General features: G+C 43.3%; 1 protein-coding gene across 13 annotated transcripts; it reads left to right on the plus strand.

The window, feature by feature from the left end:
* The first annotated feature begins 1,008 nt into the window (after nt 1-1,008).
* ZNF133 (zinc finger protein 133) lies at nt 1,009-26,759 on the plus strand. Of its 13 annotated transcripts, none has more exons than XM_026002358.2 (6): nt 1,069-2,110; nt 3,652-3,764; nt 16,017-16,091; nt 22,789-22,915; nt 23,054-23,149; nt 24,841-26,759. In XM_026002358.2, the coding sequence occupies exons 3-6, from the start codon at nt 16,059-16,061 to the stop codon at nt 26,586-26,588; spliced, it is 2,004 nt and encodes a 667-aa protein (XP_025858143.1). In that variant the 5' UTR covers nt 1,069-2,110; nt 3,652-3,764; nt 16,017-16,058; the 3' UTR covers nt 26,589-26,759. The 13 variants fall into 13 exon arrangements, with proteins under 13 accessions (XP_072592572.1, XP_025858143.1, XP_025858149.1 ...); XM_026002356.2 differs by having other exon boundaries at nt 1,081-2,401; XM_072736472.1 differs by having other exon boundaries at nt 1,082-2,110; nt 24,844-26,759.
* Nucleotides 26,760-27,414: the final 655 nt, after the last annotated feature.

Consider the following 27,414-nt stretch of genomic DNA (forward strand, 5'->3'; position numbering starts at 1 on the left):
AAATAAATTCTTGCTGCCTAGTGTGGTCTGAGGACAGAGTCAACATCATCTGGAAGCTTGTTAGAGCTGCTGATTGAGCTCCACTCCAGTCATGCTGATTCATAATTTGCACATTTAAAAGATCCCAGATGATATGGATGGACATTCACATCTGAAAAGCACTGGGTTATATGATCTGCCCAGGTGTATGGTTCAGTAATAGTAACAAGTAACAAGAATGAAATTTCCTTTCTTTCTTTTTTTTTTTTTTTTTTAAAGATTTTTATTTATTTATTAGAGACACAGAAAGAGAGGGTGGGGGGGGGGGGGAGAAGCAGGCTCCATGCAGGGAGCCTGACATGGAACTCGATCCCAGGTCTCCAGGATCACGCCCTGGGCCAAAGGCAGCACTAAACCGCTGAGCCATTGGGCTACCCGAAATTTCCTTTCCAAAACAGAATCTGTCCTCTACATTATCAGGTGACACCTTCCCTTGAGTGAAAGCAGCTTTATTACAAATAATGGATGCCAGGGCTCCACCTTAGGGTGGTGTTCAGGCATTATATTTTTCAAAACTCCTGGGTACAGCCAGGGTCAGAGGAATCACAAGAAGTCACCACAGGATAAATCAGGGAAGGTTTCAGGAAAGAGAACTGAGAATCTGGACTTGAAGGGTGGACAGGATTTAGAAGTCAAGGAAGAAGAGGAGGCAAGGTATTCCAGATGAGGTAGGGAGTGGGATAGAGTGGGTGGGAAGTACCACAGAGAAAAAAAAGAGATTGATAAAAGAGGCAAGGAGTCTTTTTAGAAGGCAGGCAATCCAGATTTTTAGATGGAAACTCCTAGTAATGAAATGCTGAGAACTCCTTCAAATATGAACCAGAAGGCTGGCCATACTGAACATCTGCATGCCAGATGGCACCCCTGCCTATATGCATATGGAAAATCAGCCTGATTCAAGACCATTTTTCTTTAGAAAACCTCCCTCGCGGAGGCCAGGGCCACTCACCCAGTGACCGAGCCCCTAGTGCTCTGACCTCACTTCCTGCTCTCTTCCCACTGGCCCGCCTCTCTCCAGCGCCTCCTCTCAACCACTCCCTCAGGGAAGCTCAGGCGGTCTCTCAGCCTGAAGTCTTCCTTGTTTTCTCATCTCCAAGCCCCTGGGATCTGCCCCTGGCATAGAGCAAGCACCCCTGGACACTTACACATGGACCCCTTTGCATTGTTACTCTGAACCTCCAAGGGCGCGAACAGCTGATCTCTTGGTGAATCAAGTCGTGGGTGGGGCAGAGAGGAACTGCCAGCAGAGGGCTCCGAGTAAGAGCGGGCGCCCCCCCAGAGTCAGGGGTGACCCGAACTCGCTACGGACAAGGCAATCGAGCAAGAGAAGGGAATGATTCATCTTCCAAAAGCTAAGAAGGGATTTTAGGAGACTCTTGTCTTTCCCTCGCTCTCCAGGCCACGTGGACGTTTCTTTGGGTCTTCCTAGAGAAGAATGAAACTTCTGAAAGCCTGAGGAAGGTGAAGAGAAGCGCGAGGGTGCCGGGTGTCAACACCCTCCTCCCGCGACTGGCGGGCGGCAGCCCGGAACAGAGACCCGAAGAGCGTGGCTCTACCCCGACCCATGGTCTAGGAGTGAGGGTCCTGGCCTCCAGGGGACGAGTGATAGTCTGGGGACTCTGGGAACTCCAACGGAGGAAAAAGGTCCCAGGGAACCCGCAGTGGATATTTCAGGCCGAGGGTGCTCAGAATCCGAGTCTACACCGCACCGGGAGACCTCGGGAAGACTGCGCCGCCTCCCTCAGCGTCGCCCTCTCTATGGGTCCCAACGGAGTTAAAAGGACACCCGAGCCGATCGCTCCCGGACCGCCGGACAGTATCGCGACCTCACCGACCCACGCCGCGGACCCGCGCCAGGCCCGGAAGCCGAGCCGCACCTCCCCTGACGCGGTATTTCCGCCCGCCGGGAGGCGGGTCGCCACCGGATGCGGAAGTCACTGCAGGGGTCACTGGGGAGTGTAGTCTCCGAGGCGGAGGCGTTAGAGAAGCGGGCACATCAGGGCGAGAAGCTTCACCTGGGACCCCCTACATGTTTTGCGAACGTGGTTTTAAGAAACAATAACGGATCCAGGTGCCGCAGGGGTAGTTCCTTAGTGATCGGGGCACGTTACCTAGAAACAGCTCCCTGGGAGGCCAATGGCTGTGGTGGGCGGTCAGGGCGCGTGTGGTTGCGTGGAGCATCCTGGGAGGGGTAGTCCCGGCGCCACGCCGAGGATGCTGGGTAGTGTAGTCCCGGCAACCTACAGAAGTAGGTCCCCAGCTGGTGGCTGGAGTGACCCCTTGTTCTTCGGTGGAGCCGGTGAGTGAGCCTCCGGCGGGACCCTTGCGGCAACCGTGCCGTTCCTTCCTGGCGCGCGGCAAGGTGGGTCCTAAAAGGCTGGTGTATGGGCCGAGGCTGGGGACGGTGCAGATGGCGGGGAGAGGGGGTAGCGGCGGGGACACGCTGTCGTGGCTCAGGCCGTGCTCTCCCGATGTCTTATTTTGGGGGGTGTGGGCGCGCATCCCCGAGGACCGTGGGTAAAGCTCCGCCGCGAAGCCGGGTGGTGCTGGGTGCTGGGCGCTGGGCGCTGGGCGCTGGGCGTGGGCCTTCCGTCCAAGGTTCCTGCGAGTGGAGACGGGTTCGGCCTTGGCCGCAGTCGCGGTGTTGGGAGGGCGGTCGTTCACGTCGCAGCTGCCCGGGATTGCGAGGGCTTCAGTACGTAGGCTTCGGGGGCCGGTATTTGGCCGTGTCCCGGGTGTCGGTGGCTGGATGTTTCTTGGGTGCAGCCACCCCTCCGCTGTGCCGAGGCGGGGCGACAGGCGGCTGGCTTGGCAGACGCGCCTGCCTGCGCCGGGCGTGGAGGGGCCATTTTGGCGCGATCCCAGGCTCGCGGTGTGGCTGGTGGCCCTTGGGTTCCGGCCTCGGAGGAAGAGGTCGGGGTAGGGTCCACTGGGCAAGGTTTCAGAGGTCCCGAGGGTCCTCGCCGACCACTAGAATCACAGATTCCCACAGCCCTGGTGTGAACAGGCTTTGGAATTTCAGGGTCCATTTTAACTTTGTATTACAGAGAAATTTCAAACAGCCAGAAGTAGATGGAACTCCATAAACTCGTCACTCACACTCCGTGCTCATCACCTTAGGACCAGTCTTGATTCTTCCCATAATGGGTACACTTATGAGAAGAATCAAGATTGGTCCTAAGAGATTCCCCTTACTGGTTAAGAATATGGCCTCGACAGCCTGATTCGTCTAGGCTCAGTCGTTTTATAGCTGTGCCACCTCGGGCAGGAGACTGACCTGTGTCTCAATTTTCCCATCTGTAAAATGAAGATAATAAATTGTGCTTCATTGGTTGAGGAGAGTTAGGTGAAACTCATACAGTGGCTGGTGTATCCTCAGTGCCTGATTCTTATTAAACACAAAGGTGAGAGAGGATCTGCTCTGCTGTGCTGTGCTCGTGCTCAGTGTCAGTGGCATGTCAGGGCAGGCTCTGTTCCCAGCAAGCTGCCCACAGTCTTTCCTTCTGTGATAGGTCCGTTTCTTTGAGGAGGAGGAGTCCCTACCCTGCTGGAGTGTGAGGGTTTCCAGTTAACTCTTCTGAACCATTTTTGTCCTTAATCTGCCCTCTGTAGCCCCTGCCTACCTGCCCATCTAGGACTGCCCGGTGGGCAAAGAGAGGACCCTTGGGCTCCTGACAGTCCAGCTTCAGGTGGGGACCCCTTTCCTGTTTGCATGCCGAACCACGGTGAGTTTCTTTTGCACAACTTTGACACCTTGTGCCCTACAGTGTCCCATCCCCAGGAAACAAGGCCTGTTGTAAGAGTGACAATTTTCACCGGGACTCTTCTTCAGATCTTGTGTCCTCATTCGTAATCCCTTCAATTTCTCCATGCCTTTCTGCTTTAGTATATAAACCCAATTGATTGAGCTCAGATGTGATCCCACTGCAGAGCATTCCTGGATTTCCCCCAGAGAGTACTTCCAGTCTGTCCTTGTCACCAGCGGAACACTTGACACTATCAGGACTCTTGACTCTCAGGCTACATTATGACTGTCCGACTGTCCAACTGTCACGTAGTTCTTTGAGGATTGGGCACCCCATCCTTCTCCTCTTGAGTCACTAACAATACCTGGCACCTGGTTAGATTAAGCAGGTGATGTAGTGTGAAGGCACTTGTCCTTGCTGGCTGGAAGGGAAGTTCCGTCAGGGGGGTGGGGGGAGGCAGGGGAGGTTCTGATTGGAGAGGCTTGGATTGGGCATTGTTGGAATGAGCCAAAAATGACAAATTAGTGAGTGTGGCCTTGATCTGAGGACAGGAAGGAACAAGGCAGTGACATGATTTCCCCCTCTAGCTATGGCTCTGCATCTTTCATTTTCATCAGAGCTAAGCTTGAAATACTTGCCTCTGCTGCTGTCTCTATGTCTATCCTTCCTTCATCTCTTAAATATCCCAATGAAGCCTTTTCAGCTCTACCTACTGAAAAACATTCTCATCAAGGTTGTCCATCCTGTGGCAAATGCCACAGTCAGTTCTCAGCAACATTTTACATAGTTGTGTACTTCTTCTCCTTAAAATATCCTTTCACGTGGTTGCTCCTGGTTTGCAGGTTTTCCTCCTACCTTGTAGGCCACTCCTCCTGTCCCTCTTGCCAGCTACTCTTTTCCCAAACTCCCACTGTGGAAGACCCTGGTTCTTGGACTTCTCATCTTCTCCAGCTACACTGTCTCCTTGGTGGCCCTGACTCCTCTCCAGGCCTTTTTTTTTTCCCCCAAGGATTTTATTTATTCATGAGACACACAAACACAGAGAGAGAGAGAGAGAGGGAGAGAATGAGAGGCAGAGACATAGGCAGAGAGAGAAGCAGGCTCCATGCAGGGAGCCCGAAGTGGGACTCGATCCTGGGACTCCAGGATCACGCCCTGGGCCGAAGGCAGAAGCTCAACCGCTGAGCCACCCAGGCGTTCCCCATCTCCAGGCGTTAAATGCCATCTCTTTTAGGTTCAGCCTAGATCTATGCCTTTCACCCCAGCTTCCAGTCTCCTGCTGTCTACATCGAATTTCTTCTTGGATATGTCTTTGGCATCCCAAACCTAATGTGTCCAATAACAGAATCTGATCGCCTCCCCCAAATATGCTCCACCCCAGTGGAGTATAGACCACTCTTTCAGGGAGTTTAGCTCTAATAGGGAGCAGTGACATGATATCTCCTTCTTCCTTCAGATTGCTCAGGCTCAAAACCTTGGAGTCATTCTTAACTCTTTCTTGCTCTTATACTCCATCCCCACTAAGCAAATCTGGACTTTAACCATCTCCAACCTCCACTGCTTCCACTGTGGCCTAGATTACCACCATCTCACCTGGCTCACCTGGATGATCATAGCTCTTGCATGATCTCTTTGCATCTTCCCTCGTCCCCCTAAAGTATATTAGTCACTATAGTAACCAAAGAGATTTTTTTAAATGTCAGTCAAATAAAATGTCATGCATTTACTCAAAACCTTCTAGTTGCTGCTTATCTCAGACAAAGTAAAAAACCAGTATCCTACAGAGCTGAGTATGATCTCCCCCAATGTTTACACTCAAACTCTCTCTCTCCCACTTGGTCTCAAGCACAGCACACCAGCCACAGTGAACTCTATACCTTTACCATGCACTGGGTCTTGCCTGTGATGCTCAGCATACCAGCCACACTGAACTGTCTCTTTTCAGAACTACCCACTTGGCTCACTCCTTCACATGCTTCAGATGTCACCTTTTCAGAGAGACCATGCCTAACCAGACTCCCCCATTCCCTGCCCCCAGATAAATAAATAAATAAAATTCCAAAACCCCACCTCTGTTACTTTTCTTCTTCTCTGCCATATTGGTCTTCATCTCACTCATCACTTCCTGATGTACTGTGTGTTTTATTCCCTTAAATTTGATATGCCCATCTTCCTTCTTTGGACTTGTGTGTCAATGAGGGTAGATTTTTTTTGTTTTTGTTCACTTTGGTATCCCCATTGTCTAAACTAGTACCTATCATGCAGGAGAAGATTAATAAATACTTTACTGAATGAATGAGTGATCCAACTGTACGTATCTAGAGCTAATTCTGGGAGGAATGGATGAGGCTGACTGTGATGTCAGGAGAGGGTCTGCAGACCCTACCAGGAGGGACTGTGGCCATTGTCCTCCTCCCCTAGCTGGTGTGGAAGTGGGGAGGAGTTGAGAGAGTTCTCAGAGGTAGAATCAATCAATCTTGGTAATGGGCTTGCTGTGGCAAGTGGGGAAGTAGTCCTGGTGCTGGAATAGGCATGTGGGTGGGAGGGAAGGTACCTCTGTCATTAAGAAAGTTGCAGAGGGAGAAGGCATAGCATGTCTGGAAGGGTTCTGATTATTGATTGCTGCACCACAAACCACCCCAAAACTTAGTAGCTTAGGAGAATCAGCATGTTATAATTTCTCACAATTCTTTGGGTTTACTAGGATCAGCTTTGTGGTTCTTCTGCTCTGTGTGAGTTATAGATCTGGCGGTGGCCACAGTCCCTTGGAGACTTGTTTGGACTGGAACATCAGAGATGGTTCCCACATGTATTTGGCCCTTTCTAGGATGGCTGGAAGGCTGGGGTCAGCTGGGACAACTGGGCCTCACTCTCCATATAGCATCAGGGCCTCTGCCTCTGCATGGTCTCTCCAGCAGAGGAGCTGAACTTTCTACATGGTATCCTGGGCTTCCCTAGAACATTAGCTTTCTAGTCTTCTTAAGATTTAAATCTAAAAAAAAAAAAAAAAAAAAAAAAAAAGATTTAAATCTGTAACTGACACAGTGTCACTTGTACCACATTTATTGACTAAAGCAGGAAAAGGCCAACCAGAACAAGCTCCCAATGTTTGAAGCTGGAATAGTTTGAACAGCAAAATAGTAATGATACTCTATTATAACACATAGAATAAGATATGAATCCATACTGATAGAAATAAATAAATAACTGAATAAAAATGAGGGAGAAGGAACAATTCTTACTTACAGAATAATTAATGAACTTAGAATTTTTTAAAAAATTATTTATTTATTCATGAGAGACACAGTGAAAGAGAGAGGCAGAGACATAGGGTGAGGGAGAAGCAGGCTTCCTGCAAAGATCCTGATTGGGGACTCAATCCCAGATCCCAGGATCACGCCCTGGGCCAAAGGCATACACTTAAACGTTGAGCCACCCAGGCATCCCTGAATTTAGAATTAAAAAGGGAAATAGAACATCTCTTGGTTAAATACCACAGTAATACCAGGCATGGACACATCCCACCAACACATGCTAACACTAGTGAGTGGAAGTTTGAAGAGAAACAAGGTATTTGTATAATCTCAAAGTATCTCTCCCAAGATATTTATTAATTTTAAGAACCCAGCAGACATTGCCATAACCAAGTGATCAATATCAAGGTTAATATCATCAGTAATGAGACATATCAATATCATTAGCCCCTTGATGCAGTGTACTGAAAAGGACATGACATCACTTAAGAGGTAATCTAGCCAAAAATGAACTTATCTCCCTCTGATCATGAAAAAAACATCTGACAAACCCAAAATTGAGGGATATTCTTCAGAAGTGTCAAGTTCATGAAAGACACATTTTCCACATTAGTGGAAAAACTGACAACATTTGATTAAGGACTGTGCTTTAGTCAATGCTAATTTCTTGGTTTTGATCATTATACTATGGTTTCCTAAGATGTTAACATTAGAGAAATCTGGGTAAAGGTTATATGAGAATTGATATTTTTCAAACTTCTCTGTAAGCCTAAAATTAGTTCAAAATAAAAAGTTTTGGGGATCCCTGGGTGGCTCAGCGGTTTGGCGCCTGCCTTCAGCCCAGGGCATGATCCTGGAGTCCCGGGATTGAGTCCCGTATTGGGCTCCCTGTGTGGACCCTGCTTCTCCCTCTGCCTATGTCTCTGCCTCTCTCTCTCTCTCTCTCTCTCTCTCTCTCTGTGTGTGTGTCTCTCTCATGAATAAGTAAATAAAATCTTTAAAAAAAAATAAAAATGAATAAAAAGTTTTAAGAATCCATCAATCTTATATTGAGAGGTTTTTTTTTTTAAGATTTTATTTATTTATTCATAGAGACAGAGAGAGAGAGAGAGAGAGGCAGAGGGAGAAGCAGACTCCATGCAGGGAGCCTGATGTGGGACTCGATCCTGGGTCTCCAGGATCACACCTCAGGCTGCAGGCGGCGCCAAACCGCTGCGCCACCCGGGCTGCCCGAGAGTTTTTTTTAAAGTAAGGAATGAGTGTTGAGTTTTGTTAAAGAATATTTCAGCATGGAAAAAAAAAGAATATTTCAGCATGCATAAAAACACTTGGTTTTCCTCCTTAGATTTGTTGATTAATATGGTGTGTTATAGTAATGAATTTCCTAATGTCACACCAATATTGAATTTCTGGGAATCCCACTTTGCCTCGGTGAAATATTTTCTTATGGTTGTGTTGGAGTCTCTTAACTGATATTTCTAGAATTTTGCTTCAATATTCACAAGTGATAATGGTCTTTAATTGTCATTTTTTTGAACTGCCATCAAGTTTAGGTCTCAACATTAGAGTTGCTTTCTAAAAAGAATAAGGAAGTTCCCTTCCTTTTTCAGGGCTCTGGAATAGTACTTAGAGCATTGGGATTATCTGGCTTGAAAGTTTGGTAGAATTCCCTTGTGACCACCTAGGGTCAGTTATATTTCCTTAGAAGTCATGCATTTCATGTAGGTATATAAATTTTTTTATAGAGGTCTGAAAAATACTCATATAACTTTTTAAAAAATATATTCTTGTGATTCAGTAGTTATTTCCCCTTTGTTTCTTATTTTCAGTATTTATGCTTTCTCTTAAGTTAGCCATGTTTCACCAATTTTTTTTGCAGAAATTAGGATTTCAGGGGTGCCTGGGTGGCTCAGTGGTTGGGTGTCTGCCTTTGGTTCAGGGCATGATCCCGGTTTCGGGATCAAGTCCCACATTGGGCTCTGTGCGAGGAGCCTGCCTCTCCCTCTGTCTCTGCCTCTTTCTCTGTGTCTCTCATGAATAAATAAATAAAATCTTTAAAAAAAAAAGAGAGAGAGAGAAGAAATTAGGATTTCACTTAATATACTTTTCTGTTTATTAATTTCTGCTTTTATTTTTATTAAAATATTTAAAACTATACATTTCCCATACTTCACTGTTTTAAATGAATCCCACACATCTAGAATGTTTTGTTTTTAGAAATTCTGTGAATTTTAGAAATTCATTTGTGTTTTCCCTCTAACTTCCACCTAATGCAACATTCAGTAAACTTTTTCTACTTTCCCTTTCCCTTGTCTCTCCTCCCGTTTTCGTGGCATTTCTACTTTCTCAGGACACATAGCCATATACCCAATTCTTCCCACCATGTAGTGCTAGATCTACAGTTATGTATAACTGTAGATTCTTCCCCATTCTTACCCACCATGTAGTGCTAGATCTACAATTATGTATACTAAATACTCAACCATCAGTTCTTTTTTTTTTTTTTTTTAAGATTATTTATTTATCTGAGAGAGAGACAGAGATAGCGAGAGAGCGCATGAGCAAGGATGAGAGGGAGAAGCAGGCTCCCAGCAGGGCTGGATCCCACGATCTTGGGATCATGACCTGAGTTGAAGGCAGATGCCTAATTGACCGAGCCACCCAGGTACCCCTCACTATCAGTCCTTTACCTGATTTACCCTGTCCTGTCTTAACTATTAAATATTAAAACTATTAAATATTAATATTATCTTTCAGTAGATTCCTCACAAAGAGCTTATGGCTCTGGAACTCCCCAAGCTCTTGCCTGTGTAAACCTTACTTGAAGGATCCCTTGGATGAATATGAAATCTTTGGCTCATAATGCCTTGCCTTTAAGTTTCTTGTAAGTGTAGCTCCATTTGTCGCCTTGCTTTGAATGACTATTTTTTCATACTTTTTTTTAATGGGATAAAATATATATAACACAAAATTTACCATTTTAAGTGTATAGTTCAACAGCATTAAGGATGTTCACATTGTTGTACAACCACTGCACTCTCCATCTCCAGAACTTTTTTCATCTTTCCAAACTGAAGCCCTATACCCATTAAACAATAACTTTCTATTTCCCCTTCCCCTGAGTCCCCTTTCAACCATCCTTCTACTTCTGTCCTTGTGAATTTGATTACCCTAAGTACCTCATGTAAGTGGAATCATACAATATTTGTCTTTTTGTGTCTGATTTATCTCACGTAGCCTAGTGTCTTCAAGGTTAATCTATGTTGTACCATGTATCAGAATTTCCTTTTTATATCTGTGTGTGTATGTGATTTTTGTTTATCTATTCATTTGTTGATGTATGGTTGTTTCCATGTTTTAGCTGTTATGAATACTGCTGTAAACATAACTGTACAAATATCTGTCCAGTCCCTTCTTTCAATTCTTTTGTAATATACCCAGAAGTGGAGTTGGGAGATTATATGATAATTCTATTTTTAATTTTTAGAGCAACCACTATGCTGTTCTCCATAGTGGCTTCACCATTTTACATTCTGAGCAGTACATCAGGGTTGAATGATGATTTTGATAATTCTGATAGAAGTCTGGTATATTTTTTGCCTAGATCACTTGTTCTTAAAGACCTGATAGCTTTTCTAGTAGATATCTTGAAGTTGGTGGTTGTAAGTAAACTTCCCTGGTACTCTGTAGGTCTTTTCATAATTTAGGTTCAGGTCATCTATTTTTGAAGTTTTCTTGGACTATAGTTTTTTTTTTTTTTTTTTTTAAGATTTTATTTATTTATTCATGAGAGACACACAGAGAGAGAGGCAGAGACACAGGCAGAGGGAGAAGCAGGCTCCACTCAGGGAGCCCAATGCAGGACTTGATCCCGGGACTCCAGGATCATGCCCTGGGCTAAAGGCAGGTGCCAAACCTCCGAGCCATCAAGGGATTCCCCTGGACTATAGTTTTAAATATTGTTTCCCTTTTTGGTTCTATCAGAAACTACAATTATATGGGTGATATTCCTTTTTTTTTTTTTTTTTTTTTTTTTGGTCTGATTTCCATTTCAACCACTTTTTCTCTAGCCTGTTCTTTATTTCATTTTTATTCTCTTAAGTGGTTTTCCTGCTACACTTCAATGCCCATCCTGTTTTCAATCTATTCTTTGCTGTCTTGTAACTTAGTTTCATTTCTTTCTGAAATTCAGTTAACACTCACGTTATTTTTTTGCCTATTTGTTCTTTGCTTTTTTTTTTTTTTTTTTTTTTTAAAGATTTTATTTATTTATTCATGAGAGACACAGAGAGAGGGAGAAGCAGGCTCCATGCAGGGAACCTGATTCAATCCCAGGTCTCCAGGATCACACCCTGGGCTGAAGGTGGCGCTAAACCGCTGAGCCACCCGGGCTGCACTTGTTCTTTGCTTTTGAATTTTGTTTCCAGAGTTGTTGAAATATAGTTGACATGTAACATTGTATTAGTTTAAGATGTGCAACATAATGATTTGATATATGTATGTATTGGGAAATGATGATCACAATAGGTTTAAGTCTATTCATTTCCTCAAATGTATAAAATGTTACAAATTCAAATTTTTGATTCTGGGTGATTTCTCATATGCTCAAATATTTGAGGATATGCTCAAATATTTGAATTCAGCTTGTAGTGTTTTGTTACGGCTTTTTCTCTGTCATCGTTTTTTCTCTTCCTTTTTTGGGTTAGAAGGGAGGTGTAGATTTTGTGTGTGTGTGTGTGTGTGTGTGTGTGTGTGTGTAGAATTTTCTTTAGCCGAACTTTGGATTCTCATTTTCTGTTTTGGTTTGTTATAGAGGATGACTGCACATCTGCATTTCTGTAAACAACTGTCGGATTCTAGTGTTGTTGACATTTCCTAGGTCAGGGAACCTGTTCTGTTAGTGTAACTAGTTGCTTTCTTTGTTGGATTGCAGGAGGAAGAGAGATTGTGTATTCTTTTTTTAAATTCTCTTCTGTTTTGCAGGACCCTTTATTTCTTCCTTGCTTATTTTTCCCTTTACCTTGGAGTTTCCAAGAGGCACCTTTTCCTTGTAATCCCACCTTTCCCCCTGGAGCTTTCCCTCTCCAAGACTTCTGTGCTCGTTCTGCCTGCCCTTTAAGTCCCTTCCCTGTGGTAAGTGCTCTGACCTATCGGTATGCCTTTTCAGCATTTTCTCATGAATGGTAACCTTTCTTTTCTGATGGTTGTTTTCCACCAACTTTAAATCCACACTAGTAGTGCCTCTCTTCTCTCTTTGATGTAGTTTTACCCCGGAGCTGTTCTACTCTCTGATGGCTTCATGTAGGAAATATAGGAGACAGCTCACTGGTTTAGTGCTTTATGCTTTAAAAAAATTTTTTTTGCCCTTTTGTTTTTTAATAGGTGATTTATTCACAGGTAACTTGAAGTTAGAGTATTCTCTAGGTATGCTGAAAGGATGTATGTTTTGTGTAACCTGTGTTTCAGTAGGAGCTTATCTAAGGTATTTAGCGATCTTTTACTTGATTGGACTCAAGCTGTACACTCAGGCTTACCTGTGAACAGTAGCAGAAACCTGCGCAACTCCTTTCACCTTCGTTGGTTGTTAGCCACCTGAACTTTTTGTTCTCTTACCTCATGTATTCAGCCACCTTTAGGCGGTGCTTGTGTGTAGCTCTGAGGCTCCATGCATAGTTGCTCCTGTTTTTCTAGGATTTTGCCATGCGGTTTCCAGGAAGTCTGGAAGCCACAGACTTTGGATCTATTCCTCGTGTGCCATACGGACTGGGGACTGCCCTCAGATGAAAACCATGTTCAATACAGTATGTGTCCCTTCTTCCAAGGGTTGTACACCCTCTAATGCTGCTTCTGGTTGCAGTGTCTTCAAATAGTTGTTTTTTATATTTTGATCAAGATGTATAGTTATTCGGAAGAGGGATAGTTTGATATAAGCTGTTCTCAGAATAAGAATCTAATGCTTCGGGATCCCTGGGTGGCGCAGCGGTTTGGCGCCTGCCTTTGGCCCAGGGCGTGATCCTGGAGACTCCGGGATCGAATCCCATGTCGGGCTCCCAGCATGGAGCCTGCTTCTCCCTCTGCCTGTGTCTCTGCCTCTCTCTCTCTCTCTCTGTGACTATCATGAATAAATAAATAAAATCCTTAAAAAAAAAAATCTAATGCTTCTGGTTTTTAATTTATTGTTTCTTGTTCTTTTAAAAGGACACTTTCTTCTCTTTTTCTCAGTTTTTTTTTTTTTTTTCCTACTTTCTGGAGTAGAAGGCAAGTGAAAACAATTAGTTGTTTTTTTAAACCTAATACATTGATAATTCAAGAAACTGGCATTTCCCCTTTGTGATTTCTTATTTTGAATATTAATGCTTTCTCATTTCTTAAGATAGCTGTGTTTATTTCACTAATTTTTTAAGAAATTAGGACTTATTACAATTTTTTATGTTAACTAATTTCTGTTATCTTTATTAAAATATCTAAAGCTATCCATTTTCCTCACCTCACTGTTTTGTTGTTTTTTTTTAAGCTTTTATTTATTCATGAGAGAGAGAGAGAGGCAAAGACACAGGCAGAGGGAGAAGCAGGCTCCATACAGGGAGCCCAATGCACAACTTGATCCCGGGACCCCAGGATCACGCTCTGGGCCGAAGGCAGGCGCTAAACTGCTGAGCCTCCCAGGGATCGCCTCACCTCACTGTTTTAAATGAATGTCACACATCCACAGTGTTTCATTATTATTTTTAGAAATTCTGTGACTTTGTGTTTTTCCCTCTAACTACCACTTAATGCAACATTCAGTAAACTTTTTCTACTTTCTCCTTCCCTGTCTCTCCTCCCATTTTAGTGGCATTTCTACTTTATCAGGACACATAGGCATACCATAAGTATATATTTTTCTTCCCCACTCTTCTCCACCACATAGTGCTAGGTCTACAGTTATATACATTAAGTACTTACCATCAGTCCTTTACCTGCTTTCCCCTGTCCTGTCCTACCAAGTTTAATAGTCATCTTCCAGTAGATTCCTCACAAAGGAATCTTTGTGACCCCTCACAAAGAACTTATAGCTCTAGAATTCCCCAAGCTCCTGCATATGGTAAGCCTTAGTTGAGGAATCTCCTGGATGAATCAAGTATTATAGAAAGTGTGGAAAGGGGTGTACTATATGTGGTCATCAGGATTATGAATTGGTCAGCCTTTGGAGGGCAGTTTGGTGGTGTAAGCATATGTTCAGTTTTATGTCCAGAAATTCCACTCCTTTAGCACTTATACAGAAGGACTGACATGTTTGCAAAAAAGTATTGCTTATAACCTTTTGGTGATAAACACTACAGTCTATCCATTGACAGAAGAATACTTTGTTAAAGAAAACGTGGTCTGCTGATGGACACAGCATAACAGTTCTTAAAAAGAACAGAGTTAGGCTGTGAGTACTGGTGTACACAAATGCACCTAAATTAGAACAATACAGATGGGGGACACCTGGGTGCCTCAGCGGTTCAGCATCTGCCTTTGGCTCAGGGCATGATCCTAGGGTCTGCGATCGAGTCCTACATTGGGCTCCTAGTGGGGAGCCTGCTTCTCCCTCTGCCTGTGTCTTTGCCTCGCTCTCTGTGTCTCTCATGAATAAATAAATAAAATCTTAAAAAAACAAAGAATAATACAGATGGTTTTTATTTATAGGAAGGTAACATTTTGCACATGTACCCAAATACAGATGAAAATGAAGAGACAAAATGATAAATCAAAGAGCACTCACAAAATAGTTAACAGTAGTTACACAGGTGTGGTCCTGGGGCAGAGTCCAGAAAGAGAACTAAACCTTTTCCTTTATAATCTTCAGACTATTCAGGGTTCTTTCCAACACTAACAGAGATGTTAATTGCATGTATAATTAAATAGAATTAAATTAAACCACAGAAATAAATTTCTTGAAAAATGTTCTTTGATTTCCCTTATGAGTGATTTGCCATTTCATTTATTTCCTGTCACTTCATCTAAGTCATAATATTTATTTGTCTAATCTTTGTCATAATTTATTATTTTAAAATTGATAATTCATTCTTGCCAATTTCTGTCCTTGGTTATTGCTCTGGGTTCCACTAGTTTTGTTCTCAACACAGTGTTTTAGTTTTTTTATTTTTTTATTTTTTTTCTGTCCTGGCTCTCCAGTGAAAAATTGTATACTTTTTTTTTTTTAAGATTTTATTTATTTATTCATGAGAGACACCGAGAGAGAGAGGCAGAGACACAGGCAGAGAGAAGCAAGCTCCACATAGGGAGCCTGATGTGGGACTCATTCCTGGGACTCCAGGATCATGCCCTGAGCTGAAGGGAGGCACTCAACTGCTGAACCACCCAGGCATCCCACATTTTACTTCTTTAATGAAAAATCTCAAATGTAAAGGAGACAGTAGTATAATCACCATCCTTATGTACATAATCTTGATTTAATGCTTCTTATTTATCATGTTGCATAAGTTTTTTTGCTGGTTAAGAATTTTAAAATAATTTTTAATGGGAGAATTCTAGACATGTTCAAAAGAAGCAGGAATAGTATAATAAAGTCTAAGTTTTAACAGTCATCACCGTGTTGCAATCTTGTTTCATGTTTTTGTCTCATTTTTTCTGAAATGCTTTTAATAATTTCCATCCATAAATGCTTCAATATGTATTTCTTTTAAAAAAACAACCAGAATACCATTTGCACAACCCCTCAGATTCATAGTGCTGCATTTAACATCATCTATTGCCAAGTAAATGGCCTCAAAAATGCTCTTTTACATTTAGTTTGTTGTGATCAGGAGAGTGTGGAACTGAACCTGCTGAAGGTCTGGCTTCCTGGACCTTCTTCCAGGGCCCTAGTTGAGACTTAGACTGTTAACATTCCTCAGCATGCCACCCTTCCCCCAACTGAGGCAGGCCCTGCCTCATTCATGGGGCAAGCATTCCCACCTGACACCCTTTCATTTCTGTTTTCCTTACCCAGATCTGCCTTCTGAGATATCCTTCTTTAGGGATACCAGGAAAAATGGCCACAGGGTCCCGGAAAGCCAGGGTAATGGTGAGTGTCTTCTGTATTTCCACACTGGCTATCTCAGGATAGACACATTCTCTTATCCTGACTGCCTTGTTGGTCCTTGACAGAGTCTAGCATTAGTCCTAGAGGCATGACTTACCTTACCTGAAGCTTGTTCCACCCATAATGTAAGTCACTCACCAAGTGGCTAACTGTGAATAATGCATAGTTCTACAGGACAGGATACAGGCTACGTTCCTTTGTTCAGCTTTAAAACTTTTACAAGCTGAGAGTGACATCATGGAAAATAATAAAGTAGGAAGCACCAGAAATCTGTCTCCCCATCTAGACAACAATTGTACTGGCAAAATCTGTCTGATATAACTATTTTGGAACTCTGGAGTCTAGTTGAATGCTTGCAGCTTCCAAAGGAAGGTTTGGAACAGCGAGTTTCAGCTTTTAGTGCACCCACCCCCACCCCCATGGCAGAAAGCCATACATATGTTCCTGAAGCAGTTTGCACACAGCTTGCAGAGGCCAGAGTGGGCAGTAAGGACCTTGTCCTCCAAATGTCGAGGATCTGCATTCTGATTCCTGATTGCTTCTTCTGATTACAGAAATGGGGCATCATTATTACAACCCCCACTGGCTGAAGTAGGAGCTTTAAAGAACCAGATCCTTGGAAGTTTATTCCCCTTTATTTTTTTCCTTTTTCATCTTTTTCATCAGACATTTCAAGACTAAAATATCCAAAACAATTGCACTTGCAGGGGATTTAGAAAGTTACCATGCGTGCCCATGGAAAGGCACAGGATCAGAAAAGCATAAGAAAGACCTGAGAAAACCCTAAGTTTATACCTCAGGCTGAATCCCAGCAGAGACAGCCTACCACAAGTTTAAAACCACCCAGTAGATACCAGGGAATCTGAATGCGAAGGTTGCCATATTATAAGATTCAGATATCCAGGCTTCCACAAAAAGTCATGAAGCATACAAAGAAAAAGGACAATAGAGTCCATTCAGAGGGGGAAAAATCAATAGAAAACTATCCCCAATAAAGGCCAGATGGTGGGACTTACTAGACAAAGACTTTAAAACAGATGTCTTAAAGATTCTCTGACCTAAAGGAAGACATGAACAAAATTGAGAAAATTATATTAGGACAACATAGAAATAGAGACAGAAGATATAAAAAGCAACTAAGAAGCTCAACAAACTCCAAGTAGGATAAACTGTCAAAGAGACTCACACCACAATACAGTGTAACCAAACCCTTGAAAGCCAAAGGCAACAGAGAATCTCAAAAGTATCAAGAGAGAAGCAACTTGTCACATACAAAGGGTCCTCTAAAATCTATCAGCAGATTTCTAATCAGGAACTGTGGAAGCCAGAAGACAATGCATTGATACATATTCAGTGCTGAAAGAAAAAACTGTCAACTAGGAATTCTATATCCAGCAAAACTTCAAAAGTAAGGGAGAAAACAAGACATTCCCAGAAAAAGAAAAGGTGATACAGTTTGCAGCCACCAGACTTGCCTTGCAAGAAATGCTAATGGAAGGTTTTCAGGTTGCAATGAAAGGATACTAGACGGTTAGTTGATGATGTATGAAGAGATAAAGTTCTACAGTAAAGGTAAATAATTAGCAATTATGTAAGCTAGTGTTATTGTTACTTGGGTTTACACATTTTTTGTTTTCCACATGATTTTAGAGACTAATGCCTTAAAGAAAACACAATTATGAGTCTATATTTTTGGACACAGGCCATAGAGGTGTAATTTTATGATTTTAATAACTGACAGGAGATTAGGATGGAGCACATAGGAAAAGAATTGTGCATGCTATTGAAGTTAAGCTGATATCAATTCAAATTAGGGTGTTTTAACTTTAGGATGTTAAATTTAATCACTGTGATAATTCTAATGAAAATAGATAGAGAATGTATACAAATGGATATGAAGGGGTGCTGGAGTGGCTCAGTCAGTTAAAGTGTCCAATTCTTGATTTCAACTCTGGTCGTGATCTCAGGGTTGTGAGATTGAACTCCACGTCAGACTCCATGCTGGGCATGCAGCCTGCTTAAGATTCTCTCTTACCCTCTCCCTCTGCCCCTCTCTTTTTCTCCCTCCCTCAATCTCTAAAAAAAAAAAAAAAAAAATCTCAGGCAATAACATAGTTTTACCTTAAGAATCTAGAAAAAGAACACACTAAACTCAGGGTAGCAGAGGAAGGAAATAGTCAAGATTAGAACAGAGTTAAATAGAGAATAGAAAAATAATAGAGAAAATCAATAAAACCAGAAACTGGTTCTTTGAAAAGCCTACCAAAATTGACATAACTTTTAGCTAACTTGACTGAGAAAACAAAAAAGTCTCAGATTGCTAAAATCAGAAGTGCAGGTGGGGCATTATTACTGATTCTACAGAAATAAGGGGGTTTATACAAGACTATTATAAACTATTATACCCCAGCAAGCGGGATGGCCTTGATGAAATGGACAGCTTCTTAGAAACAAAAACAAACAAACAAACAAAAAAAACAAAAAACCCTCAGAACAGAATCATTAAGAAATAGAAATTGATAGACCAGCAAGGGCCTTGAATCAGTAATCAAAAGCTCCCAGCAAAGAACCACCCTGAACCATCACCTTCACTGGTGAATTTTATGCATTTAAAGAAAAACACCAATTCTCAAATATCACTGCTGCCCCCCCACCCCAACTTGAAGAAGGAATACTGCCTAGCTAATTCTGTGAAGCCAGCATCACCTTGATACCAAAACCAGACAAAGGCAGTAGAGAAAATTACAGGCCAATATCCCTTGTGAAAACAGGTGCAAAAATTCTCAACATAATATTAGCAAACCAAATTCAGCATATTAAAAGAATTATACGCTTTTCTACACTAGTAAAAACATTCTATACTTTGTATAGAATTATACAGCATACTAAAAGAATCCCACCAAGTGGGGTTTAGTCCTAGAATGCTAGGATGGGTCAGCATGTAAACATCAATGAATATACTGCATTAACAGATGAAGGGCAAAACCCCCGTGACCATCTCAACTGATACAGAAAGTACTTGATAAAATCCATCACTCTTTTATGATAAAAACACTCAATAAACTAGGAATAGAAGAAAACTACTTCAACATAATAAAGGTCATTTGTGAAAACCTCACAGCTAACATACTCCATGGTAGGAGATTAAAGGCTTTTTCTGTAAGATCAAATATGACAAAGATGCCGACTTCTGCCACTGCTGTCGAACACAGTACTAGAAGTTCTAGCCAGAGTAAGTAGGCAAGAATTCTTTTTTAAAAAAAAGACATCTAAATTGGGGGCACCTGGGTGGCTAGTGGTTGAGTGTCTTCCTTTGGCTCAGGGAGTGATCCTGGGGTCCTGGTATCCCAATGACTTTTTTTTTTTTTTTTCCAGAAATAGAAAACTTGATCCCAAAATTCATATGAAACCTCAAGGGATTCTAAATAGCCAAAACAGTCTTGAAAAGGAACAAATATGGAGGGCTCATAGGTCTTGATTTCAAAATTTACTACAAAGCTAGTCATCCAAGCTCTGTGGTACTGGGATAGAGATGGAATTACAGACTGACAGACTAGAACAGAGAGAAATAAAGTTGCATGTCAAATGATTTTGGACGGGAGTACCAAGACTATTCAGTGGTGGAAAGGACAGTCTATTTAATAGACAGTGCTGGGAACCTGTATGCCTACATGCAAAAGAATGTAGTTGGACCTCATGCCATATACAAAAATGAACTCAAAATGGATTAAAAACCTAAACAAGTAGGAACTAAAACTATAAAACTCTTAGGAAAGAACAGTTTCTTTGGGGAAACTTCATGAAATTGGATTTAGTGATGATTTCTTGGATATTACACCAAAAGCTCAACAACAAAAGAAAAAATAGCTAAATTGGTCTTCATCAAAATTTATGACTTTTGTGCAAATATATTTGCAAATCACTGGTAAGTGATTAATATTCAGAATATATAAAGAACTCAACCCAACAAAAATACAAACACCCTAATTTAAGAATGGGTAAAGAAAAGAACTTGAATAGATATTTTTGCAAAGAAGTTATATAAATAGCAGATAAGCATGTGAAAAGATGATCATCATCACTCATCATTGGGGAAATGCAAATTAAGTCCACAATGAGATGCCACTTTACACCCATCAGATGGCTTATTACAAACAAAACCAGCAACGAGTGTTGGTGAGGATGGATATGGAGAAATTAGAATACTTCTGCATTGCTAGTGTTGTTGTAAAATGATGCAGTTGCTGTGGAGCACAGTGATTCCTGAAAAAAAATGAATATGACTTTGCTATTTGCTCTTGTAATTCTACTTCTGGGTATATACCCCAGAGAATTGAAAGCAGGGACTCATTATACACCAATTTGTGAGGAGTATTATTCAGTCATTAAAAGGTGAATACAAACCAAACCAAATGTCCATCAATAGATATATAAATATATGAAAATGAAATTATGAAAATATATGAAATGAAAATATAAATATATATTTATATATACATAAATATAAAACTGAATATTTTTTAGTCTTGAAAAGGGAGGAAATTCTGAGTTCATGCTTCTACAGGAGTAAAATTAGCCAGACACAAAAGGACAGATATTGTATAAGTCTACTTATTTGCAGTATGTAGAATAAGCACATACATAGAGATGGAAACTAAAATGGTGGTTCCCTGGGTTTGAGAGGAGGAGGGGTTATTATTTAATGGTTACAGACTCAGTGTTGGATGCTGAACAAGTCCTGGAGATGCAGTGGTAATGGGTGTACAACAGTGTGAATGAACTTAATGTTACTGAAATGTATACCTAAAATGGTAAAAATAGTAAAATATTTATCATATATATTCTACAATACAGATTAAAAATCTGTAGGCTGCTACATTCCTCTTCTATATTCTACCTTTTATTCATTCCACCTCTTACACATTCCACCTTTTATACATTCCACCTCTTCTGTATTCTACCTTTTATTCCTCCCGGGTTGTCCTCCCTGTCTGCATTACAGCATCCTCTCTTCCTTTGCTCACAGCGTCGTCTTCTCTGCTCCCCACATGCTTCATTTGGAATACCTAACACTTCCCTCTTCTCTTGCCCATCCTTTAGGATAAAAGTTCCTGGGTCTGCCTCAGGACCCTTTTCCTGATGTCTGTATTTCCCATGTCCTCCATTTTGAAATAGAGTTAAGGAGATGAGTAAAACTGGGTGGGGGGATGAGAACGAATATAGCGATGAATTTGTAGGTTGAGTGGCCACGAAGGTCCATCCTGAGCATCCACAGTGTAGGGCCATACATTTAATATACTGTTATCTATATTTCACTAATTGACCACAGAGGTGGGCCCCAAACCAGGAAGTACGCTCAAGACCGTGCTCTTCACCACTACCCACTTATGTCTCTCAGATCCAAGGAGGCCAAGGGACCATGGCATCTAGGGAAAGGACTTAATTATAGGTTAGCCTGTGCCGTTACTAAATTGTATGCACTTTAGTCTTCAGATGCTCAATACTAAGATGATTGGTAATATTATTTGATCTTTTAAATTCTTAAAATTTGAAGTCTGTTATGCTTTTACTTTTAATTATTATATGTTGTTTGCTCTTCTAACTTTTAAGATTTTATTTATTTATTCATGAAAGACACAGAGAGAGGCAGAGACATAAGCAGAAGGAGAAGCAGGGGCCTCACAGGGAGCCTGATGTGGGACCTCTTCCTGGAACTCTGGGATCATGCCCTGAGCCAAAGACAGACACTCAACTGCTGAGCCACCCAGGAGTCCCTCTTCTGTTTAAGTTTAAAGTTCCTGAAAGTTAGGGACTCTTTTTTTTGTTTGTTTTTAAGATTTTATTTTTATTTTTTGGAGAGAGAGAGCAAAGGAGAGTGAGAGAGCACAAGCAGGGGAAGGGGCAGAGGGAGAAGCAGACTCCCCACTGAGCAGGGAGCCAAACACAACACAGGGCTCAATCCCAGGACCCTGAGACCATGTCCTGAGCCAAAGGCAGACACGTAACCGACTGAGCCAACCAGGTGCCCCTAGGGACTCTTTTTTGCATATATTCTCCACGCAACCCACCGAAGATCTTAAATGTAGATTCAAGATTCACAGGTTTGGCTGGATAGCAACAGAGTTTCAGAGGTTTTGGAAAACATGGTATCAAGGTCATAATCAAAGGCAGAATTTTTTTTTTTTTTTTTTTTTTTTTTGAGAGAGAGAGAGAGAGCATGTGAGTGTGAGGAGCAGCAAGGGGAAGGGGAAAGAGAATCCGAAGCAGGATCCACGCCCAGCAGAGTCTGAGCAGGGCTCAATCCCATGACCCCAAGATTATGACCTGGTCAAGAGTCAGATGTTTAACCAATTGAGCCCACTCAGGCACTCCTAAGATTTATTGATTTATTTGAGAGGGGAGTGGTATGCATGAATGGGGGGAAGGGCAGAAGAAGAGGGAGAGACAGTCTTCTCAATAAGCATGAAGCCCAACACAGGGCTCGATCCACAATCCTGAGATCATGACCTGAGCCAAAGTCAAGAGTTGGATGCTTAACCAACCGAGCCACCCAGGCACCCTGAGGACAGAATCTTGATAGCTCTCCAAGCCTCCTGCAGGGCAGCCTCTTCCTTTCCCTCAGCCTGAGTCATGGGCAAGGCTGGCTCCTCAGTGAGCAGGGCTGTGTTTTCTGTTCCAGGCACACATGGCATTCAGAGATGTGGCTGTGAATTTCAGCCAGGAAGAGTGGATGCTGCTGAGCCCTGCTCAGAGATCCCTGTACAGGGAGGTGATGCTGGAGAACTACAGCAACCTGGTCTCACTGGGTAAGCCCTAGAACCCTTGAGGACTCACATTCTTGCTGCTGGGCATTTGAGGCTATGCTTGAAGCAGTCATCTTGCTTTCTGAGTTGGCCTTTGTGCCCCTCACCTATAGCCACCTTGTTTTCTTTTCCTGTGAGCAGGAATTCCATTTTCTAAGCCAAAACTTATCACCCAGCTGGAGCAAGGGAAGGAAAGCTGGAGAGAGGAGGGGAAATGCCCACCAGCCCTCTGTCCAGGTGAGTGGGGAGTGTGGGGCAGACGGAGCACAGAACTGCAGGCAGCGCACGGTGGGAGACAGGAGGCATTGCCCAGGTGCTGGAGAGGGCGGCTTTCCTGCTTCTCCTGACCTCCTGTGCTGTATTTGCGTTGCCTGGTGTGGCCTCCCTTCTAGACCTTCATCCTGACCTGAGAGCAGGGCTGTCCTGGTATCTCTCATCTCTCTTTCTTCCTCCCACTATGTTTGCCCTCTTTACTTCACTCAGTTTTCTTCCACATTCATGGGCATCTTTCTGTTTTTTCCTTTTTTAAAATACTTTATTTATTTGGGGGGGGCACCAGCCAGGTGGTGGGGGAGAGGCAGAGGGAGATACAGACTCCCAGGACCCTGAGATCATAACCTGAGCCAAAGGCAGCTGCTTAACTGACTGAGCCACCCAGGTACCCCTCATGGGCTTCTTTCTGTTACTGTTTTTTAAAAGGATTGAGCAAGAATGTAAGAAAAAACCCAGTGAGCTACAGAAAGAAGCTTGCAGATGGCCGCCTTCTCTTTATGTCCTCACATGGCTTTTCCTTCGTGTGTGCACACCCTTGCTGTCTCTGCCTCTTATAAGGACAGTAGTCACATCGGATGAGGGCGCTACCCTTATGACCCCTTTTAATCTTAATTACCTTCTTAATTAAGGTTTAATTTAATTACCTCTTTAAAGGCCCCATCTCAAAAAAAAATTTTAAAAATAAAAAAAATAAAAATAAAGGCCCCATCTCCAAATACAGTAACATTCAGAACCAAATGCTAGAATTTAGATGTGAATACAGTTGGTTTTTAAAAGTTCAGTTTATTAATCAAGAAAATTGTGTTGAGGTTGGTCCAGTACAATGACTACCTGGTTTCTCAAATTGTTTGGTTGTTTCTGGCCTTCTGAAGACTAGAACCAACTATGATAAAACTATACACTCAGTGTTAACATCTTCTACATATGAGGTACTATAAGAAGAAATTTTTGCTTCTATACTGATTTCTGGGGAGATTTTTATTTAGATTAATTATGAAGATTAACAGGGTTTAAACTGGTCAGGGGTACCAGGAGGGACCATCTTTGGGCGACTAGACAGTGCTTGTGTTGTCCATTACCTGTGGCCTCTTAGAAATTCTAGCACAAAGTAATCCTCCAATAAATATTTGTTAGTGAGTGGAGGAACTCCAGGCATCTCACAGACCATCTCTAACCATTTTTATGCTGCTTCCTACACTGGGGGTTCTCCATTCTGAGTGAGTGCTCTCTCCATCTGTCCCTTTGTCCTCAGTGGGAAATAGGGAAAGACCTGACATTTCTATACAGGTCCTGTGATCAGATCTCTGTCAGTCAGAGAAAATAGTTGTGGACACGGTCTCCATCGTGTGGGTGCTGACTAGGAGACAGTCGCGGGAGCCGAGAAGGACTGTTGCTTAGTGGCCCTATTTGAAAGAGCCGAAATTGCCTGTGATGATCATAAAGCTGACTGCATGGGAGAGGCTGGAGGGTGGGTTTTCTAGACCATAATGGAAGTGGCTAGAAAAGTACATCATTTAAAGGAAGCCTTGACTGGGTAGTTCTCAAGTTGGAAGCATTTTGAAGAGCAGGGAATCAAGCCTCACAGCCCACGAGGCAGAATTGCTGGGTCTGCCCCACCGAGTTTCTGCTCTGACTCCTGGCTTTTCTCTCTGCAGCAGAACCAAAGCCAGAACTCCACCTCTGTCCTCTCTGCCCTTCGGATTTTTCCAGTCAGAAACGCCACACGCAACACATGCTGTGTAATCACCCCCCCTGGGTCTTCGCATGCCTGTGTGCAGAAACTCATGTTGACCCAGGGGATCCGTGCCCAGGGGCCCAGAAGCAGCAGCAACATGCCTCTGATCCAGAGCCCTGGAGTGATAAAGTGGAAGGTCAAGAGAGAGAAGTTGCCAAGCCTTTGTTTGGCAAGACAAAGAAAAGGACTTCGGGAGCATTCTCTAGGCCACCCCAAAGGCAGCCAGCCAGCTCTCGGAGTGGTGTCAGAGGCATGGAAATAGGGTCTAGCCCCATTCCGACAGGGAACCCTGAGGAGGCCGACCGACTGTTGAAGAAGATAGAAGTTTTAGGATTTGGAACGGTCAACTGTAGAGAGTGTGGCCTGGGCTTCAGCAAGATGACAAACCTGCTCAGTCACCAGAGGATTCACTCCGGGGAGAAGCCATATGTGTGTGGTGTGTGTGAGAAGGGCTTCAGTCTGAAGAAGAGCCTCGCCAGGCACCAGAAGGCCCACTCGGGGGAGAAGCCGATTGTGTGTAGGGAGTGCGGCCGAGGATTCAACCGCAAGTCCACGCTCATCATCCATGAGAGGACCCACTCGGGTGAGAAGCCATACATGTGCAGCGAGTGCGGGCGAGGCTTTAGTCAGAAGTCAAACCTCATCATACACCGGAGGACACACTCGGGGGAAAAGCCCTACGTGTGCCGGGAGTGTGGGAAAGGCTTTAGCCAGAAGTCTGCTGTCGTTAGACACCAGAGGACACACTTGGAGGAAAAGACCATTGTGTGCAATGATTGTGGACTAGGCTTCAGTGACCGGTCGAACCTCATCTCACACCAGAGAACACACTCCGGGGAGAAGCCTTACGCCTGCAAAGAGTGTGGGCGCTGCTTTAGGCAGAGGACGACCCTTGTCAACCACCAGAGGACACACTCCAAAGAGAAGCCTTATGTGTGTGGAGTGTGTGGGCACAGCTTTAGCCAGAATTCAACCCTCATCTCACACAGGCGGACACACACCGGGGAGAAGCCTTATGTGTGTGGGGTGTGTGGGCGCGGCTTTAGTCTGAAGTCACACCTCAACAGGCACCAGAACATTCACTCAGGGGACAAGCCCATTGTGTGCAAGGATTGTGGGCGAGGCTTCAGCCAGCAGTCAAACCTCATCAGACACCAGAGGACACACTCAGGGGAAAAGCCCATGGTGTGTGAGGAGTGCGGGCGAGGCTTCAGCCAAAAGTCAAACCTCGTTGCACACCAGAGGACACACTCAGGGGAAAAGCCGTACGTGTGCAGAGAGTGTGGGCGGGGATTCAGTCACCAGGCAGGTCTCATCAGGCACAAGAGGAAGCACTCAAGGGAGAAGCCTTACATGTGCAGGCAGTGTGGCCTAGGATTCAGCAACAAGTCAGCTTTAATCATACATAAACGGGTACATTCAGAAGAGAAACCTTGTGTGTGTCGAGAGTGTGGCCAAGACTTTATCCAGAAATCACACCTCCTCTTACATCAGATGACACACCAGGGGGAGAAGCCTTATGTGTGCAAGATGTGCGACAAAGGCTTCAGCCACAAGTCCCACCTCAGCAGACACAGGAGGATGAAATCTGTCCACTACAAACTGCCACTCCAGCCTGACCCTGAGGCCTGTGCAGGGCAGTCTTCTGACCTCTTACACTCTCTTTGAAAGCGAAGATGGTAGTGTGGACTGAATCATCAAAATTGTTATACTTTGATGAAATGGGGTAAGAAGTACACTCCATAAGTGGTCAAAGGACATTTGACTTAGCTTTCTCCACACTTAAGTCTTCATGTTTTATGGCCTTTTGTTCTAATAAACATTGATTGCTTCTTTACATATCTGTAACCTTGACTGCATACCTCATTCACTCGTCTGTAAAGATAGAGAACAAGGAACGGTACAGGTAGCTCCTAAGTCCACTATTCCACAAGAATTCAATTCCTTGGAAGACAAGAACTAAGTCACTAGAACATTTACTAGAAAATCTGGTCCTTGGTATAGGGGGAACATTGAGGAACTGTATTCAGGGATTTCAGGTGAGGGGGGGGAATCTTCCAAGTGTCTTCCAAAAATCATGGCTTCCTCTAGCCAGCCCACTTTGATCTGCAACTACACCCTTCTCTTGACTTCTGTGACAGCTCCCTTTCTTGTTTCTCTCCTTCTGACTTTCAAATGTTGCCTTTGCTGAATCATCCCCTAACCACCTTAAATGATTTTTCTCAGGCTTTATGTAGTCCCTGGTCCTCCCATCATGGAGCCCCTTCAACAGTACATTGTCCCCAGCCCTCCAGTCCCCAGGTCTGGTCTTTCAGCTGTGGCCAATCAATTCTTGCATCTCAGAGCCTGGGATCTCCAGTTATGTTCATATCAGACCACCAAGAACATGGATGATCTCTAACCACCCCTGGCCATACCACCTTACTGGCACTCCAATAATATAATGACCTTTAACCGCATGTTCTCCTCCGTCCTCCAATAACAGGGAGAAGAC

This window comes from Vulpes vulpes, chromosome 14, assembly GCF_048418805.1.
Source record: "Vulpes vulpes isolate BD-2025 chromosome 14, VulVul3, whole genome shotgun sequence".
NCBI classification, from domain to species: Eukaryota; Metazoa; Chordata; class Mammalia; order Carnivora; family Canidae; genus Vulpes; species Vulpes vulpes.

Bases quoted from the DNA above. Each gene is read 5' to 3' on its own strand.
- ZNF133 (XM_072736471.1), top strand. From the start codon at position 16,059: ATGGCCACAGGGTCCCGGAAAGCCAGGGTAATG. The intron at 16,092-22,788 runs GTGAGTGTCTTC...TTTCTGTTCCAG, and splicing joins CCCGGAAAGCCAGGGTAATG to GCACACATGGCATTCAGAGA. The intron at 22,916-23,053 runs GTAAGCCCTAGA...TCCTGTGAGCAG, and splicing joins CAGCAACCTGGTCTCACTGG to GAATTCCATTTTCTAAGCCA.